General features: G+C 49.6%; 1 protein-coding gene and 1 long non-coding RNA gene across 6 annotated transcripts in view; one reads left to right on the top strand and one right to left on the bottom strand.

The window, feature by feature from the left end:
* Nucleotides 1-15,334, bottom strand: part of shc1 (SHC (Src homology 2 domain containing) transforming protein 1) — a 19,612-nt gene extending 4,278 nt beyond the window's left edge. The window contains exons 1-9 of one of the 5 annotated variants that reach the window (XM_072716694.1): nt 14,971-15,330; nt 10,286-10,324; nt 4,815-4,979; nt 4,069-4,139; nt 3,273-3,336; nt 1,389-1,508; nt 1,110-1,163; nt 772-823; nt 168-294 (exon numbers count right to left, since the gene is read on the bottom strand). In XM_072716694.1, the coding sequence (XP_072572795.1) occupies nt 168-294; nt 772-823; nt 1,110-1,163; nt 1,389-1,508; nt 3,273-3,336; nt 4,069-4,139; nt 4,815-4,979; nt 10,286-10,297 (665 nt within the window). In that variant the 5' untranslated portion in view covers nt 10,298-10,324; nt 14,971-15,330. Of the gene's footprint in view, nt 1-167; nt 295-771; nt 824-1,109; nt 1,164-1,388; nt 1,509-3,272; nt 3,337-4,068; nt 4,140-4,814; nt 9,080-10,285; nt 10,325-14,970 lie in introns of those variants that run through there. The other 4 variants (XM_072716692.1, XM_072716695.1, XM_072716691.1 and 1 more) reach the window with 4 other exon arrangements.
* On the top strand, nt 9,162-14,195 carry LOC140592687 (uncharacterized). Its single transcript, XR_011993090.1, has 3 exons — nt 9,162-9,339; nt 10,183-10,361; nt 12,119-14,195. It is a non-coding gene; the product is annotated as an uncharacterized lncRNA (long non-coding RNA).

The raw sequence follows: 15,334 nt of genomic DNA, 5'->3' as shown, positions 1-15,334 counted from the left end.
AAGGCAGGCCTGCTCAGAGCTCTACCAACTGCGGCATGCGCGCACTGACACGTGCAATATGCAGCCATCCTATACCACGGGGGAAGAGGCAGGCCAGCTCAGAGCTCTATCAACTGGAGCACGCACTCCCGCACACATGCACTCACACGCACATACATGCTGCTCACCTGTCGTGGGGCGTCACAAGCTTCGGGGGGTTCTTCAGGTACTGCTTGAAGCGCAGCTCAAAGGCTTGACCAATAGTGCTGATGACTTCCTGAGCTAAGCCCTCGGAGCACTCCAGGATGTGACAGGCTGTAAGGGGGGGGGAGAGGCTGAAGAAAGGAGCACCAACCACACAGCAACAGCTGGACACCATGACTGTGAGAGCAGAGCATGCTACAAGGGCAGAGCACTGTACCAGCCCGCTTGGATAAACTGTCGATGCTAGAGGAGGTGAAAGAACTGAACCCTGATTGGCGCGCGCATATTATATATTTATATATATTATTTATGGGGACCGTCCATTCATTTCTGTGGGGAAAACCATAATCCCAACAATGAAAACCCTTAACCCCTACGCAGCCCTAACCTTAACCATAAGAAACCAAACAAAATACAAGACTTGCCAAAATGGTCCCCACGGCCTCAAAACAACAGGCTTTTATCACACTGCAGGGACATCTGGTCCCCACAATGTAATAAGTACCTCTCACACACACACACACACACACACACACACACACAGCATATGTGTAACACATAATATTTACATCAAAACGTGCATCTCACCTCTCTGGTTGACGGGGTCTTTGGCTACATAAGCTACATACTCTGCTGTGTCCTGGGGAGATGGGCAGATAGGTGGGGGAAGGGTAGCGGTGTGGGACGGGGTAGAGAACAACCGCAGTTAGAGGGGCAAACTGCACATCTCTGACAGAAAGGGGAGAAAAGAGAATCAAGCTGCAGGAAGAGGAGACGGATCAGCAGGAAACAGAAGGCAAACGTTCATGGACAGACAGGAAGTGAGGCGTAGCATCGCAGACAAAGGCCGGAAGCAAATGGCAAGTGACACTGGCACGCCTGAGAGGGGAAAACGGAGAGAACCGGGAGAGGGGTGAGCGACTCACTGGGTCTCCTCCAGAAGCGAAAGAGATGGACTGCATGTGATGGTTGGCGATAATCTGTAGGGAGAGAGGGGGGGCGGACAGATACAAATGTGATGAACAGTTTTGCGGACAAGACAAATGGTGGGATGGGGAATCGAATGAGAGGGTATAAACTGGGGGGGGCAGGGTGAGAAAATTGAGAGAGATATCCCTTTAAGACATGCCTTTAAGAACACCATAAGGTAGATAATCAGTGTCACTGGCTAATTAGCTGACAGCGGATGTGCCGCGGGGCCTGACCTGCTTGCAGTCCATGGCCATCAGGTTGAGGCTGCTGGTGGAAACGGTGAGGCTGATTGTCATGCCGGCAAACTGCAGGTTGCTCTTCCCCAGGATGGAGGACAGGCACCTCGCCGCGGGCTGGGGGCAAGGGGCCAAAAATCCACCGGATCAGACACACACAGGCACAAGCTCACCCAGGAAGCGTGAGCTGGGGGAACCAAGAGCAGTACAGATGCAAGGATGCTAGACATGAAGCTTCTATGATGACACGCATAGACTCCTGTTCAGGATCATCTTACATCATCCATCCAGCTCCAACAGCTAATACAGTGCAGTACTGTGACGAGCATGGAGGCAGCAGAGAGCCCACAGGGTGAAAGACCCAGGACAGGAAGCCAGTCCATCACTGAGCACTAACTCACACTGTCATGCGCATGCACTCACTCACATGCAATTACACTCCCATTCATTCACAGGCACACTCCCATTGAAGAGCACACTCTCGTGCGCACTCCCATTGAAGAGCACACTCTCGTGCGCACTCCCATTGAAGAGCACACTCTCGTGCGCACTCCCATTGAAGAGCACACTCTCGTGCGCACTCCCATTAAAGAGCACACTCTCGTGCGCACTCCCATTAAAGAGCACACTCTCGTGCGCACTCCCATTAAAGAGAACACTGACAATCACACAATATAGCAAATTTAGAGATGATTAACCTAGCAGTATATCTAAGGACTGAGAGGTAACTAAATAATCCCATGTCAATAAGGAAAGGATATGAAAACACCACAGACACATGGAGCAGGACTCGAAGTACCGGCAAGCCCCAGTGAGACAGTCAAAAGTGATTCATATACATAAATACCCTGAAGAAATGAAACTGTGACAAATTCCAGCTTCCAGCAGGACAAAAACTCCTCCATTCTTCAGAACGGCAGTGTCAGAGATTAACATACGTGTTACGGAGGCACTGCGTTAACCCTTCTGAAGTGGGCGGCCATGTTTAACACCCACGTTCAGATAAGCGCCAACACCACCTCAAGCGCCCAGCACCGCCTGGTTTTTTGCTTGACTGCTCAAAGTTCAAATTGATTGAACTTTCACCAAGTTCACCGACCTCTAGTGAACCAGCATCCAACATAATACAATCTTTGGTTTGTGACAATCTTTGGTTTTAGGTTCAGCGACTTGGAAACCAAACCATTTAGCAACATGGAGGAGAAACAATTAATTGCAGTGTCCCAGTACCCCAAATTATTTAACATAAGCTTAAGTCTTATCGAGACTTTAGAAAAATTCTACTTGGAGGTGTGTCACTTCAGAGACAGTGATACTAGGGTAGTTTTAGTAAGCATATTTTGCTAATGAAACTAAAGTAAACGCAAATTAACTTTAAAATGTATATATAAAATATGCGCATGTGGTCTTTCAGAGGAGGAACATTTTGAGAGACAAATATAGAAAAACACTTACAATTGCACATTTTTATGGCAAATGCTCTGTCATGAAGTGTGAACAGGTAAACCGGATTGTTTGCCTGTGCCAAGCGGTTCTCCGCTTGCCGTGTGGATGCAGCTTGACAGAAGCCACAACAGGCTGGGCGGATGCATTTGCGGGTATGTTGCCGACTTTCTACTCTGACAGAGAGTGGCGCAGCGGGACGGGCCATGCCGCACCAGGCGGATGCATGTGGGTTGATTGGTGCCGACGGTGGTGTTGAGAAATGGCTCACACCAGACTCGCACCCGCACCAGAGGTAGGGGTGGAGTTTGTCAGGTCGTGCTCAGAGTGTGTACTTAACTGCTGATTTAAAACTCCCTGAATTAAAAAGCAGGCTGAGGGCCAGGGGAACAGGAACAGGTGGTTGGGGGGGGGGGGCGTAGCGGGCAAGGCAGGTACCTTCCTTCTCCGTTGAGCCCCTTTGGCTCCGGGCACTGCCTCGCACACCACGGCGACTGCCTCCCTACAGAGAACAAAACACACAGCACATCACATGAGAAGCGTGGGCACACCTGTCCCCCTGACTGCTCTGCAGACACATGGGCTGTGATGCAGAAAGCAAGGGGACACTGGCTGTCCTGACTGAGGAATGGGAGGGGAGGGGAGCCAAGCAGCAGGTCGCATTTGTGACATTTCTTGCAAACACCATCTCACTCTGCAAGAAGCTAAGGATCACATGCAAACAGCTAAAGCAAACAAGGCTGAACAGGAAACTGGGCTGGGACGTGTGCAGCGAGCGAACAGAAGCTGCATGTGGTCAGCAGAGTACGCCAGCTGCTCTCCACCGAGCCCCACCCACTCTGACCACAGTGGCGGCGGTGAGGCGTGCCTGCGCCTGCGCCTGCCTGCCCTCCCACTCGCCCGCCCGCCAGCCAGCCAGCACGCTAGATAAATATTTAATGCAGGGAGGGGCACCTATCCACAGATGTGAGGAAAGGGAAAGAAATGATTAGAGAATGAGCAGAAGAGATTTGGGTTAGAGCCGACAGCAGTTTCACAAACGAAAAAGCGATTTCTAGATAGATGGAGGTTATTCAGTATGTGAAAACAGGGAGGGAGGAGGGGGGGTTTTGATGAATGCTTCTGAATCTGTACAGGTAAATCCGGCAATGCTGCCAAATTTATACGTTTAGGAAGCTCCCTACACAGACAGACAAAGCACTATACAGAAACAGAAACACACACACACTCTTACCTTGTGACCTGAGTTCTAGTATTGAAGTCCAAAGCTCTCATGGACTGCAGGACCTCCACGCATCCCATATACTACAGGAGGCAAAGAAACAGCACATAAAAAATGTATTAGCAAAGCTGTCTTATTAGCCAAACAGCAATGCATTAGATTAGTTTACGAGTAGCAACCATGTCTGCTGGAAGAGAAGGTGGGGGAGGGGTGGATCTGTCAGATTGAATCTCTCTCTTCAGATCATTCAACTTAAGAGGGTGACTCCCCGCCCTCCAACATAAAATGAAAACACCTCACCAGAAGATACTGCTCCTTATATTTCCTTAGCATAAACAGCATGGTAACATGGTAACATGCATACAGTACTGTGCAAAAGTCTTAGGCGGTAAAAAAAAGACAAAAAAAAAAGTTTAAATCATCTTCGTATTGGTGTAACATCAATGTCTCGTCAATGTCAGCCAACCATTTCAAAGCCTCTCCTGTAGTCACCCCAGTGAGGTGCCCGTGAGGAGCGGTTTGGGAACTGAAGTGGTGTTGATCTAGTGATCCAGTAAGATATCAGTAAAATTTTGGAGAAGAGAAAAAAATTCTGGTTAGTTTTAATTGTCTTAAATGCATATGTTTGAATGTTAAACTGTCTTTTTGTTGAGCACGTATACATTTCCAAGCAAGCTTTTGACATTCCCTTTGACTGCCTAAGACTTTTGCACAGCCCCGTAGCAGAGCTGTATCGCGGGGGGCCTCGAGGGACATACCCGGACAGTGTACGAGACCCCCGTGGTGCTGACCACGCTGTCCGAATGGAGCCAGCCTCGGGATGGCTTGTTGACGAAAGACCCGTGCCGTGTCCACTCATCTCCGCCGAGCTGTCCCCCCTCCACCCGGGCCCGTCGCGAGGCCCCGCCCAGCCGGTTCATGTCCTGCGTGGGACGGGGAGGGGGAGAGGGAGCCATCACTGGGGGCGCTAACTCAGCCATGGGCTCCCCCGGGCGCTGCCCAAGGGCTTGGGAGTTAGGAGGCCTGTTCGCTGCCTTAAGGCCGGGGAGCAGAGTAGCGGACACGCCCAGGCGTAGGGCACCCATGCGGGGGAAGAAAGAGCAGAGCGTCGTGGGGCTGTTCTCGGCCGGACGGGGTGAGGCAGGAGGAAGGATGGGGGTAAGGGATGTGGAAGAGAGAGAGGAGGGCAGACCAGGAGGAGTGAGAGGGGTCAAGGGAGCTGGAGGTGAAAAAGAGGAGTTTGAGTTCGTATCGTCTGTAGAGCTGAGAGATTCACTGCGGAAATGAGTGTATTTTGTTTTGGGGACCAGCTCCATTCTGATCTTTAAATATGATATTCTTATAAAATGTTTTATATCAGCAAGCCACACTTCCTGTGGTTTTGTTGGTTACGCGCTTTCTTTGAATTCAGAGTCTCTCCGTTTCTCCGGAAGAAGGGCTCGCTGTTTCACTGAGCTGCGTATCCATTCCCGGCAAGACTTCCTGGGTCTTTGACTTCCCCGCATCGTCAGACACGGCGGAAAAGCGTGGTCTGCTGCAAATCCGCCGAGAAGGTGCTGGCCATCCTGCGCCCCGTGGCTGAAGCTTCTGACACCATCAGCACTGCAGTTGATCCGCAGTGAGACCCCTGAGTGTCTGTAGGCCTGATTTGTACATCTGTCCCAATGCGATTTAGTTTTTTTTTTTTTCTTCAAAAAAGCACCAGTGAAATCATAAGTGTGTCTCGTTGCATGTCTGCATTGTCACTCTGTGCATATATATTTATATCTGTACAGGTTTGACCCCGAGTGCTATGGCTGTCTCCTTAGCGGCACGTCTGCGCTGCGTCGGTCCCATTGACGGGTGGCACCATCACAACACAGGGCACGGTGAGAACCAGGCCGGCAAGCGGTCATCTGACAGCACCATGGCAAGAGAGACAAAAAACAAATAAATATAAAGTTTAAAAAAAACCTGATGTCCTGCAGGTAAGACCGTGTATGTTCTGCTACAAAGGCGTCCGGTCCTCTCCAACACACAGCAGGCTGATCAATTAGGAAGGAAAGTCTGGTGGAGAGTAGAACAGCAAGCCTATGAGAGAAGTGCGCCACACAGTGGCCGGGAGGCCTCCTGAAAGACAGCCACGCACCTGACCGGCCTGCCCCTCCCTGCTTGCCTGCCCCTTGGCCTCACTCTAATCCCTCTCTCGCTTCCTCCATATGGCCTCGTGGTCTTTCGGGTTGGCCTGGGGCCTCTCCCTATCGCTCTCCGCAGGCCCTTCCCTCCTCCTCCATACAACCTCTGGTCCTACCACATGCACCAGGCTCCTCTGTGACCTCAGGCTCTCCTCCCTGGCCCTCTTCTCCTTGAAGCCCTCTCTCTTCTTCCAGACGGTGTACTCCCTCTCAGGTTCCCCCACCACCTCCTCCTGCACCACCACTCCTTCCCTCCTCTTCCAGATAATCTCACGCTCCCCCTCTCCCCCTCCCTCGTCAGCTTTCCCGTTCTCCAGGCTGTCACTATTTAGGATTTTCTCCTTTTCTAAGCCTACCCTCTTTACCTTCCCCCTCCCCTCCAACCCCACTACTAAATTGACCAGCAAACTCCCGAGCACTTACATGTCAGTGCGTCACAGGAACAGGACTTGAACAACAGGTAGAAAAGAAGGTAGAAAAGAGAAGGTAAGAAAGTGCCCTGGACTCTGTTACAGCAGTAACTTAACAGCCCGAAAACATTACTAATAATCTAAACCAGTCAACCGCTTCACCTTGATTCACAAGTGTGTCAAAAGGGTGAGATCTTCAAAAAGTTCCCCTTCCATCATCTCTCTTTTGCATCATCTGAAAAAAACATTACCGTAGCTTTATAAGCTTCCACAGTGCAGAAAGTTACACAAAAACACCAACTTTGTGATCAAACCGAGTTCCTGAGTGACCTGGGGGGGGTCGGACTAATGAGACAGGAAGACAACACGCTCCTCGCTCTCATGTTATGGGAAGGGATGGCGGTGCAGACTGCAGGGACTAACCAGCGACGGGTTGAAAGGAGCTGTAGTCTGAGGGGATGCCCTATTGGGCAGAGGGAGCGCACAGAGAGAGGCTCCACACAGTTGGGATCTCGCACCTTGTTGCACAGTGGCTAGCGGGTAGTGCGGGATACCCCTTAGCATACAGTACTGAGACAGTTCAGGGCATAAGAGGGAAACTGCGACTGTCCAGCAAGCACCAAACGCCAGCCAGGGCCACGTGTAGCACCATGCGGCAGACCGACCTGCCGAGCCCTGGTCCCAGTATGGCGCAGCACCCTGCCAAGAGCAGGGCGGGACAGCGATAGTCAAGAAACGCAGCACAGTGGCTTAACAGTCCGGTCCTGATTATGGTTAGAGCAAGCAGACCGAGCTCTGTGCCACAGCACAGGAAACAGTGCAATAGGGCTCACCTGCAAACATCCCACGGCATTCAACCTACAGCCATGTGACGGTGCAGCACCAGCAGGTGGCGCCGGTCTCCCGGAGAAGTGCACAGGGGGCCGGGATGGGGGGCTAATAAAGACAGTGTGCCGATGCTCTCCAGCTACACCAGGCCATCGCCTGGCCGGCTGCAGCCCACGGGACCAACGGCAGCACTGCGCACACTAAGACGAGAAGGTTAGCATGACCTACAAAAGCTGCAGGCAGGCGGCAGAGCACCCAAAGGCACCGCTCCGGAGGAAGGTCACCAGGTCCGGAGAATTGGAAAAGACCGGCACCGTGGACAGCCTGCAAAATAAGCCAGCAGACGGCACCTAGCACCACCACGAATCACTGTCAGCACCAGATGAAACCATACATGCAGGCCAGTACTTGTGTCAAGACAAAGGCCATGACAGGAAATATAAAAACACAAAGATGACAATAACACTGTGATCAGCACTGAGCACCACTAAAAGAGGTCTACGGAGGACGAGATCACGGCTACATGCTAAACTAATAAAGTCACCATCATCACTGAGCACCGCTAACAGAGATGTGCATACTCCAAAGGACGAGATCACTACCACATACTACACAAATAAAGTCACCATCAGCACACATCAGGGGCAATTTCCCCCAGGATGAACAGCAATAAAAAAAATGACTAAAATTACTTTCACCAAGTACAAATGATCCATTCAGATTTCCACAAATGCAAACCTGAAAGCCCGACAGGACATGAATTTTATCATAAAAAGGACTACTTAAGCATAATACATCATAGCAAAATTTACTAGCAAAATGATATTAAAAAAGGAGTCCATGTTAGGACTGTTTAACTCTGTCAACCTAAACAGAGATGAAAAGTAAGACCCCAGAGATCAAATACCTGACAAGCACACAAGTCCTTTAAATATGAGAATACAAGGATACGCTTCCAGTCACTAAGGAAACTGACGGAATAAAAAAGATTAAGTGGCTGTACAGTCTTAACATCCTCTTTTCATGTGGTTTAAGAGCGACGTCCTAGTGTGACGTTAAAAAATTAAAAATGGTAGATTGTTTTGGGGGGAGGGAGATTACTTATGCCCAGTTCAAAAAAATAACCCAATAAATCTTTACCCTGCCAGGACCAGACTTTCCATCGCCTAGCCCTCCGGTCTCCTCCCTGCGAAAACGCTCTCACCTCCTGCTATTTGCCTGCCCCCTTGTTTCCAGGAAGGGAGCAGGAAAAAAAAAAGAAAAAGGGAAATCACAAAGTCATAGTGAGCTGATTAGTTCATTTGCCCCAGCACATTGTCTCGGTCAGCCAGACAAAAGGACAGACGCTCAGAAGACGACAGCCCTCCTTTGTTTGCTCTCTCTCCGCCGCTGCTCCTTTGCCATCCTCCGCCGCTCTCACGTGTGCCCGTCGCGGTCCAGCGCTCTCGCGCCGCTCGGCTACGGCTCCCTGCGCCCTGCCGCTCCCCACTCGGCGTTGGGCATTTATGAGGACACATGCGCCTGTGCGCGTGTGCAGTGACACCCACCCCCCACTCAGCAAGTGGGAAAGGAAGGAGCAGCTCCTCTCTGAATACTGCCTGGTAACCTGAGAGAGAGGGGGAGGGACTGGGAGGCGGGATGGGGGGGGGGGGGCGGGGGGGAGTGGGAGGGGGGAGCTGCTCCACTTCCTGTCTCTCCCTCACTCCAGTGCTTCTGGCCAGAGCATCCGTGGGAAGGCATGTGCAGCCAGTTCTCCGTCAGCGATGTGTGGTGACGCCGTGTGACGTGCAGTCTGGAAAGCTGGCTCCTCTCTGCATTCACAGCTTCGGCATGGAGGAGGACAGAACGCCTCGCTGCCGTTGTGCATCCAGGTAAACTCAGGGGTGTGTCAGACTCAGACTCTCTTACCGGTGGGAGGGTGGGGGGACAAGACAAGCAGTAACGAATCGGAAATGACGGCCCCGGGATGTAAAAAGTGAGTCACACCAGTCCCACGAGGACAAACACCCACGGCGAGTGTGTTAGTTTACGTTGCTGTACCAGCCTGCGATCAAAGCAGCATCTCATAGGTGTCAGGCTGGGGCACAGTCGGAGTCCGAAGGAGATTTTTAAAAAGGAAAAAAATGAAGCAAGATTCAGCACTTCCCTACAGATCTAAAAAGGAGAGGTCCCTTCAACAGAACAGGCAAGCACCAGGATGCGATCCCTAGGTCCCGCAGTCCCAAACGAAGCCCAAGGCACAGGGAGAACGAGAAGACCACACCAGGAAGCCTGTCCCGAATTGGGACACCAGCACCTTGGCATAGGGGTTGCAAATTAGACCTCACACTGATCAGTGGTGCAACTGCTGGCAAAAGACAGAAGGGCGGTCCTGTACCAAGGATCCACAGATTTCAGCCTTTAAGCTTAACATTTAAGTGAATCAATACAAGGCTTACTGTCCCTACTGAGACTTACTCTAACATGTCATTACAGTTCGGTCTGTCAATGGGAGCCATTTTAATGACCATAGCTAAGAGGAAACACTGTAAGGGACCATGACTGATTTCACTGACATCTTTATAATTATATGCACTAAATGCAAAGTTTGACTAATGCTGCACCGAATAATGGTATTATTCTGTTTACAGACCAGCTGCAAATTTCTCCTAATCCTGACTCCCTCAGGAGTTGTGAGCTCCAGTACCAAATAACAATCCTCTGTTTAACCTCAGGTTCACACTAAGAATACATCTAGCAGGTGAGGTGTGAGGTAACGACTCGAGGGACGTGCAACCTCTATCCCGCAGCGTGGCCATAGAAATCTCCAGGGCTTACCACGTACTCCATGGGGCTGCCCCGCACGTGCCTGCAGCCCTAGGAACACCACAAAAGGGATCAGCACAAGCAGCAGGTACTGTTCAGGGGAGGGTCCGAGCACAGCAGCATGCACACTCTGGCAGGCATCCATGTGCTCGCAGCGAGGGCGTCGAGGCGGTCGTGCTCAGACACACACCAGGGAATGACAAGAATGACAGTGGGGGGGGGGGCGAGAACGTGTCTCAGCTTGGCCCATGGTGACGCTGGGTGGCCACAGATTTCAAAAACCTCCTCTTCATTGGATGGGGGCAGGTATCCACAGAGAACAGTGACATCACGCATCCCCCCCCCCCCCCCAAAAAAAAATCACCCACCGGGCCTCAAATTAAACACACGAGACCCGAAACAGAACTGAAGGAAGCTTCCTTGCTTTTCTGCCTGTTACGCAGTGACAAATACACACAGAGCAGAAAACAGGGAGCAGAGGGATGGGGGGGGGGGGGCTGCGGAGGGATTAAAAAATTAATATTCAGCCCCTTTCACTCTGAACTCCCAAAGTGCTTCTGGAGTGTCAAGCTCTTTCCGCCTGAAGAATGACTCCTGATGCATCACCAGTATGTTAAAAATACTGTGTTCCTCTCTATGTTAGACAAAGAATTTAAAAAGTGACTTGATTGCTTTGCGTTCTCTTTTTGCGGTTTTACAATCTTGTCTCATTCCCCATTCAGACGAGCCACCTGTTCGGTTGTGCAGAAACTGTGTACTCTGGCATTAGTCATCATGTTACTGGGCTACATTTTGTTCCAGACACACTGACTCGAGTACATTTTATTCTCTGGAATCTAATCAGAGTTATTTAAAAGAGTAGAACTAAAAAAATATTAATAAACAGAAGTTAACGAGCAAAACAGAGAAGTGTCATTCACCCTGATACAGAGCACTGACACGTAGGAATGTGGCAAAACCAGGATTAACCGTTAACTCCAGATTACTGCACAAAAATCTGCGCTAGGCTTTGAGGATCTACCTGAATAGCACAACTTTCTTCCCCACTCTCTCCTGTTTAACTAGGCCCCAAAGCCTAGTTAAACACTATGTGAAAGAGAGAGTTTCACCACACAACCCAAACTGACTCACACGATTTATTGGAGTCAACAGTTGAACACATTTGCCCTTGTGGCATGGTAACAATGGCTGAATAGCAGGTAACCCAAGCTGATGGGTATCAATACAACAGGCCCAGGACACAGCACTCTTTACTGCCTGGGCATACCCAAGAAACTCAATGGCTAAAAAAGGGAGTAACCAGACCGAATTACTATGTGTCACAGATAGAAAACCAGATACAGGATGAAGGCCTGGTATCATCCTACATATACTGATGCTCATGCTTAAACTGCTCCGTAACTCAGTTTCAGCAAAAGCAACACTGCAGATCTGGCCCTAAAGCTCAGACACGATTGGGGATCCATCTCCACACACTGTGTAACCACATTGACCAACTATGTGGACAATGAGCCCCTTTCATAAAACATAATATACATGTATGATCTTGCCTGCAGACTCTCTACTGTTAATATAAAAATGCAATTCAGCAAACAGCATGTTGGGGGTGGGGGGGGAGGGCACATGTGCTGTTTAACAAGTTTATAGAGATAACAGGAATCTCAAAATTCATCACTTGCTTTTTGAGTGGAGAGTTCAATCTCATCTGGCCACTCTGACCTCTGTAACTAATTTAACTTAAAGCCCAACTGCTATGAAGCCAGCATGTGAGTGTTCCATTTTGGGTTTCTCTCTCTCTCTCTTTCCCTCTCCCTCCCACATTCATTCCACCGTTCTGTCTCCAAGCTCTCACCCACACACAGAACTTCAGGCGCAGTCATACGCAGTCTAGCACTCTCCATCACGCTCTGAAGCACGAACCAGGACTTCTTAGCTCCCACCAAGTAGCCGAGTCATGCAAGGCGGTCGGCCTGCCACTGAACCAAGGAACAGAACGTTTCACACGTCAAATGATGCAAACCTCTACAAGGTTATCTATACAAATTCGAGCCTGACATTCTAATAAAAAGCTGCCTTTAAGAAACGCAGCGCTAGCACCAGGAGGTGTTCCAACCATCTGGTTTTTTTTTCTTTTAGCTACTAGACTGTTTGCACTCATATCACAATATACTCCTACCTCTCTACCTGGGCTGCACTTAACTGCTGACATTAAAAATGAATACTGACAAAGCTTAAATCATGCACCATATTAAAGAAACTGAACAGACTGAAATATTCAGCACTTGGACATCAGCCTGCAGTCATGCACCACTGTCGCACTACTGACAACTACCTGGTGACACTTGTGGACATGCATGACCAGCCAGGCTCAGCGGACAGCAGGCTGACATTCATAACGAGCACAGAGGTGGACCTATGGGCCAGGCCAGGGAATTAACACAGCAGAGGTGAAGCTGAAGCCACAGAGAACCCCATGTTTGATGAGGGTTTTTTGGATGGGCTGATTCATTTGAAGCAATGTCTCTAACACGAGCTGACACAGAAGCAGAGACCGATCATGGGGGGGGGGGGACAAACCTGAGATGAGACCACATCCCCCACTTGTGTGCTGACGAGAAGGAACACACTGACCCTGCAGAGTCACAGCTGCCGACTGGGATGGAATTCGGCCTGTTCTCATCCCATTCGTTTCTCATCTTCACTGCATTGGTGAATCCATAAAGGTAGGTCCTTTTATTTCATTTGGAAAAACCTGACACTGCTATACCAGCTGGGAAAATGCCACTTGAGCACCTTCAGAAAGGCACTTTCGCCATGCTTCCGTCTGATCACTATCAGGATAGACGTCAGAACGTCAGGGCGCAAGCTGCTCGCACGCCAGACACTAACAAAAGCAAGCTGCCACAGTATTTCCAGCAAGCACAGCAGCAGGGCTAACAGAACACAGTCCTTTTCTGCAGCACTGACAAACCAAGAGACTGGGTATAAAGTACAATCTAGATATTCATCTAAACGAAACACAGCCACCCTTACCAAACACTGCTGCCCTGAAAAGCTTCTGCCACTTGCCGCCACCATTCTTGGATTTGATCCACCAGTTACTACTGACAGGCCACCGACAGTGTGCACCTCTGTCTCCATTACAGGAAGCCTGGCACGACGACTGAACATTTCAGGCCTCTGGGTGGATTGCGAACAGAGACCAGATGGGACCGGCTGTCAGCAAGACAACAGGGACACTGGGCCACAAGTTCCCAGATTTATTCTGACTAGACAGCCCTTTATCAGCAAAGAAAACCAGACTTCAACAAAAATGATTTCAGCTGTGGGTGACTTTGCTTGACACCAAACCTGAGATTAGGCTTCAGCAGCCATTTTTGTCAAACAAAGCTAAACTGGCAGACATCTACTGTGCAAAAATCTACCTATTTAGGGTACCAGGCTTGAGGTAAAAAATTAAACTGCACAAATTGAGTAAACAGAAGCAAAAAAATCAGAGGATATGGAGCAAGATATTATAAAATTCAACATACCACTAAGCCAAGTGTGATAAAAACTCTCTGGCAGATGGAGCAGTACGAGTATAGTCTTGCTAAAAGAGGCAGCATGTGATTGCCGTCTTGAAGCGAAATAAAAATGAATCCAAACCACTGCATTCCCGTTAAAAATTGCATTTCGTACAGCTGAGCCACAAGGGTGCCCTGCAGTTACACATAACAAAAAAAATGGAGCAAATCTAAAATATTAGCATTATAGGGGTGTGCTATTGACATCAAAAAATACATTTTGAAAGATTACAGAAAAGAAACTTACTCCTTGGGCATGGACAGAAGCAATAAGTTTAACAGTAGTAGGCAACTAACTTTGGGAGGGATTTTTCAGACTGCAACCCAAAGAAAAAAATCTTAATATTACAGGGACAGACGTTGATGCAAGGCAGAAGAGATTAATGGTGAAAGTATTCAGAAAAAAAAGCGTGAGAACCAGCTGTAAAGAAAGGAGGTGTCGTGACCTAAATATCGAAATCATTAATCAGCTATAATCATACAGAGATTGTTGTATGTAATTCCAAAATGACAATAATAATCGCCATTCATATCGAATATGTCCTGTAACGTTCACTTTAAAGACAGACCCTGTTCTCAGTGTTTTGGGTCATTATTTTTTACATAAAACTTTGTGGTCTGTCTGTGGGATGCGGCTTAATAATCTGTAGGCGCTTTAAACTCCAGCTGCATTCTGTACGCCTTATCGGTCAATACTAACAAAGTAGAGGCACAGAATACCAAAAGATCACGAAATTACTGAGCAGCCACCCAGATATTTCGTACGTTAAAATATAAAAACAGAAAGTGATTGCGAGTTGGATAACAGGAGGTGGCAAAGTTGCGCACACATGGCCGTCCAGGAACGCAGTTGGACACCCTTTGCCCTACGCAAATGAAACCGATTCTTCCATATTTAGGGATCTTTCCAGCGCTGAAACGTCGGTGCGGGCTTACTGAAATGTACCCTCGGGACGGAGCGTTAGCAATACCCCCAGTCCAGCATGAAGGCAGCCCTAACGTTGGAGTCGAACTCCAGACGGGCTGCGGCTCCGAGCCGGCCCGTCCGCCGTTCCAGCCTACAGTTGCGGGCGGCCGGACGAACGTGCACGTCCAGCCCGACGCTCAGGCGAGGATGTGTGCTTAACTCACCAGCTTTCTGGCGTCCGCCCTGTCTTCGTCTATTCGCCGCCTGCCCGGGCTCTCAGATCCCCAGCTCCCACGGTTTAACCATGAAAGTTTCGTGAGGGGGGAGAGAGGGGAAGAACAAGAAAAATGGTTAGCTGAAGTTGGAAATAGTTTCGTGCTGAGGCCCCTTCTTTATGCAGTTATGAGTTCGCTGTCTAGAAGTTTTCTTCTTCTTTTTCTTCTTCTTCTTTCCCTTCCTTTTCTTCCTCTCCGCTCCCCCTCCCTGCCAAAAAGCCAACTTCCGCGAGCCAGCCGCTACGTCACAGCTCGCGGCGTCCGCACCTGGCCGGCTTGCGAGCCGCCTTGGCTGCGAGTTTCTGCTTATTGC

Source organism: Paramormyrops kingsleyae, chromosome 9 (genome assembly GCF_048594095.1).
Source record: "Paramormyrops kingsleyae isolate MSU_618 chromosome 9, PKINGS_0.4, whole genome shotgun sequence".
In the NCBI taxonomy this organism is placed as follows: Eukaryota; Metazoa; Chordata; class Actinopteri; order Osteoglossiformes; family Mormyridae; genus Paramormyrops; species Paramormyrops kingsleyae.
The sequence above is the reverse complement of the archived record's forward strand: the minus strand, read 5'-3'. Positions and strand labels throughout refer to the sequence as shown.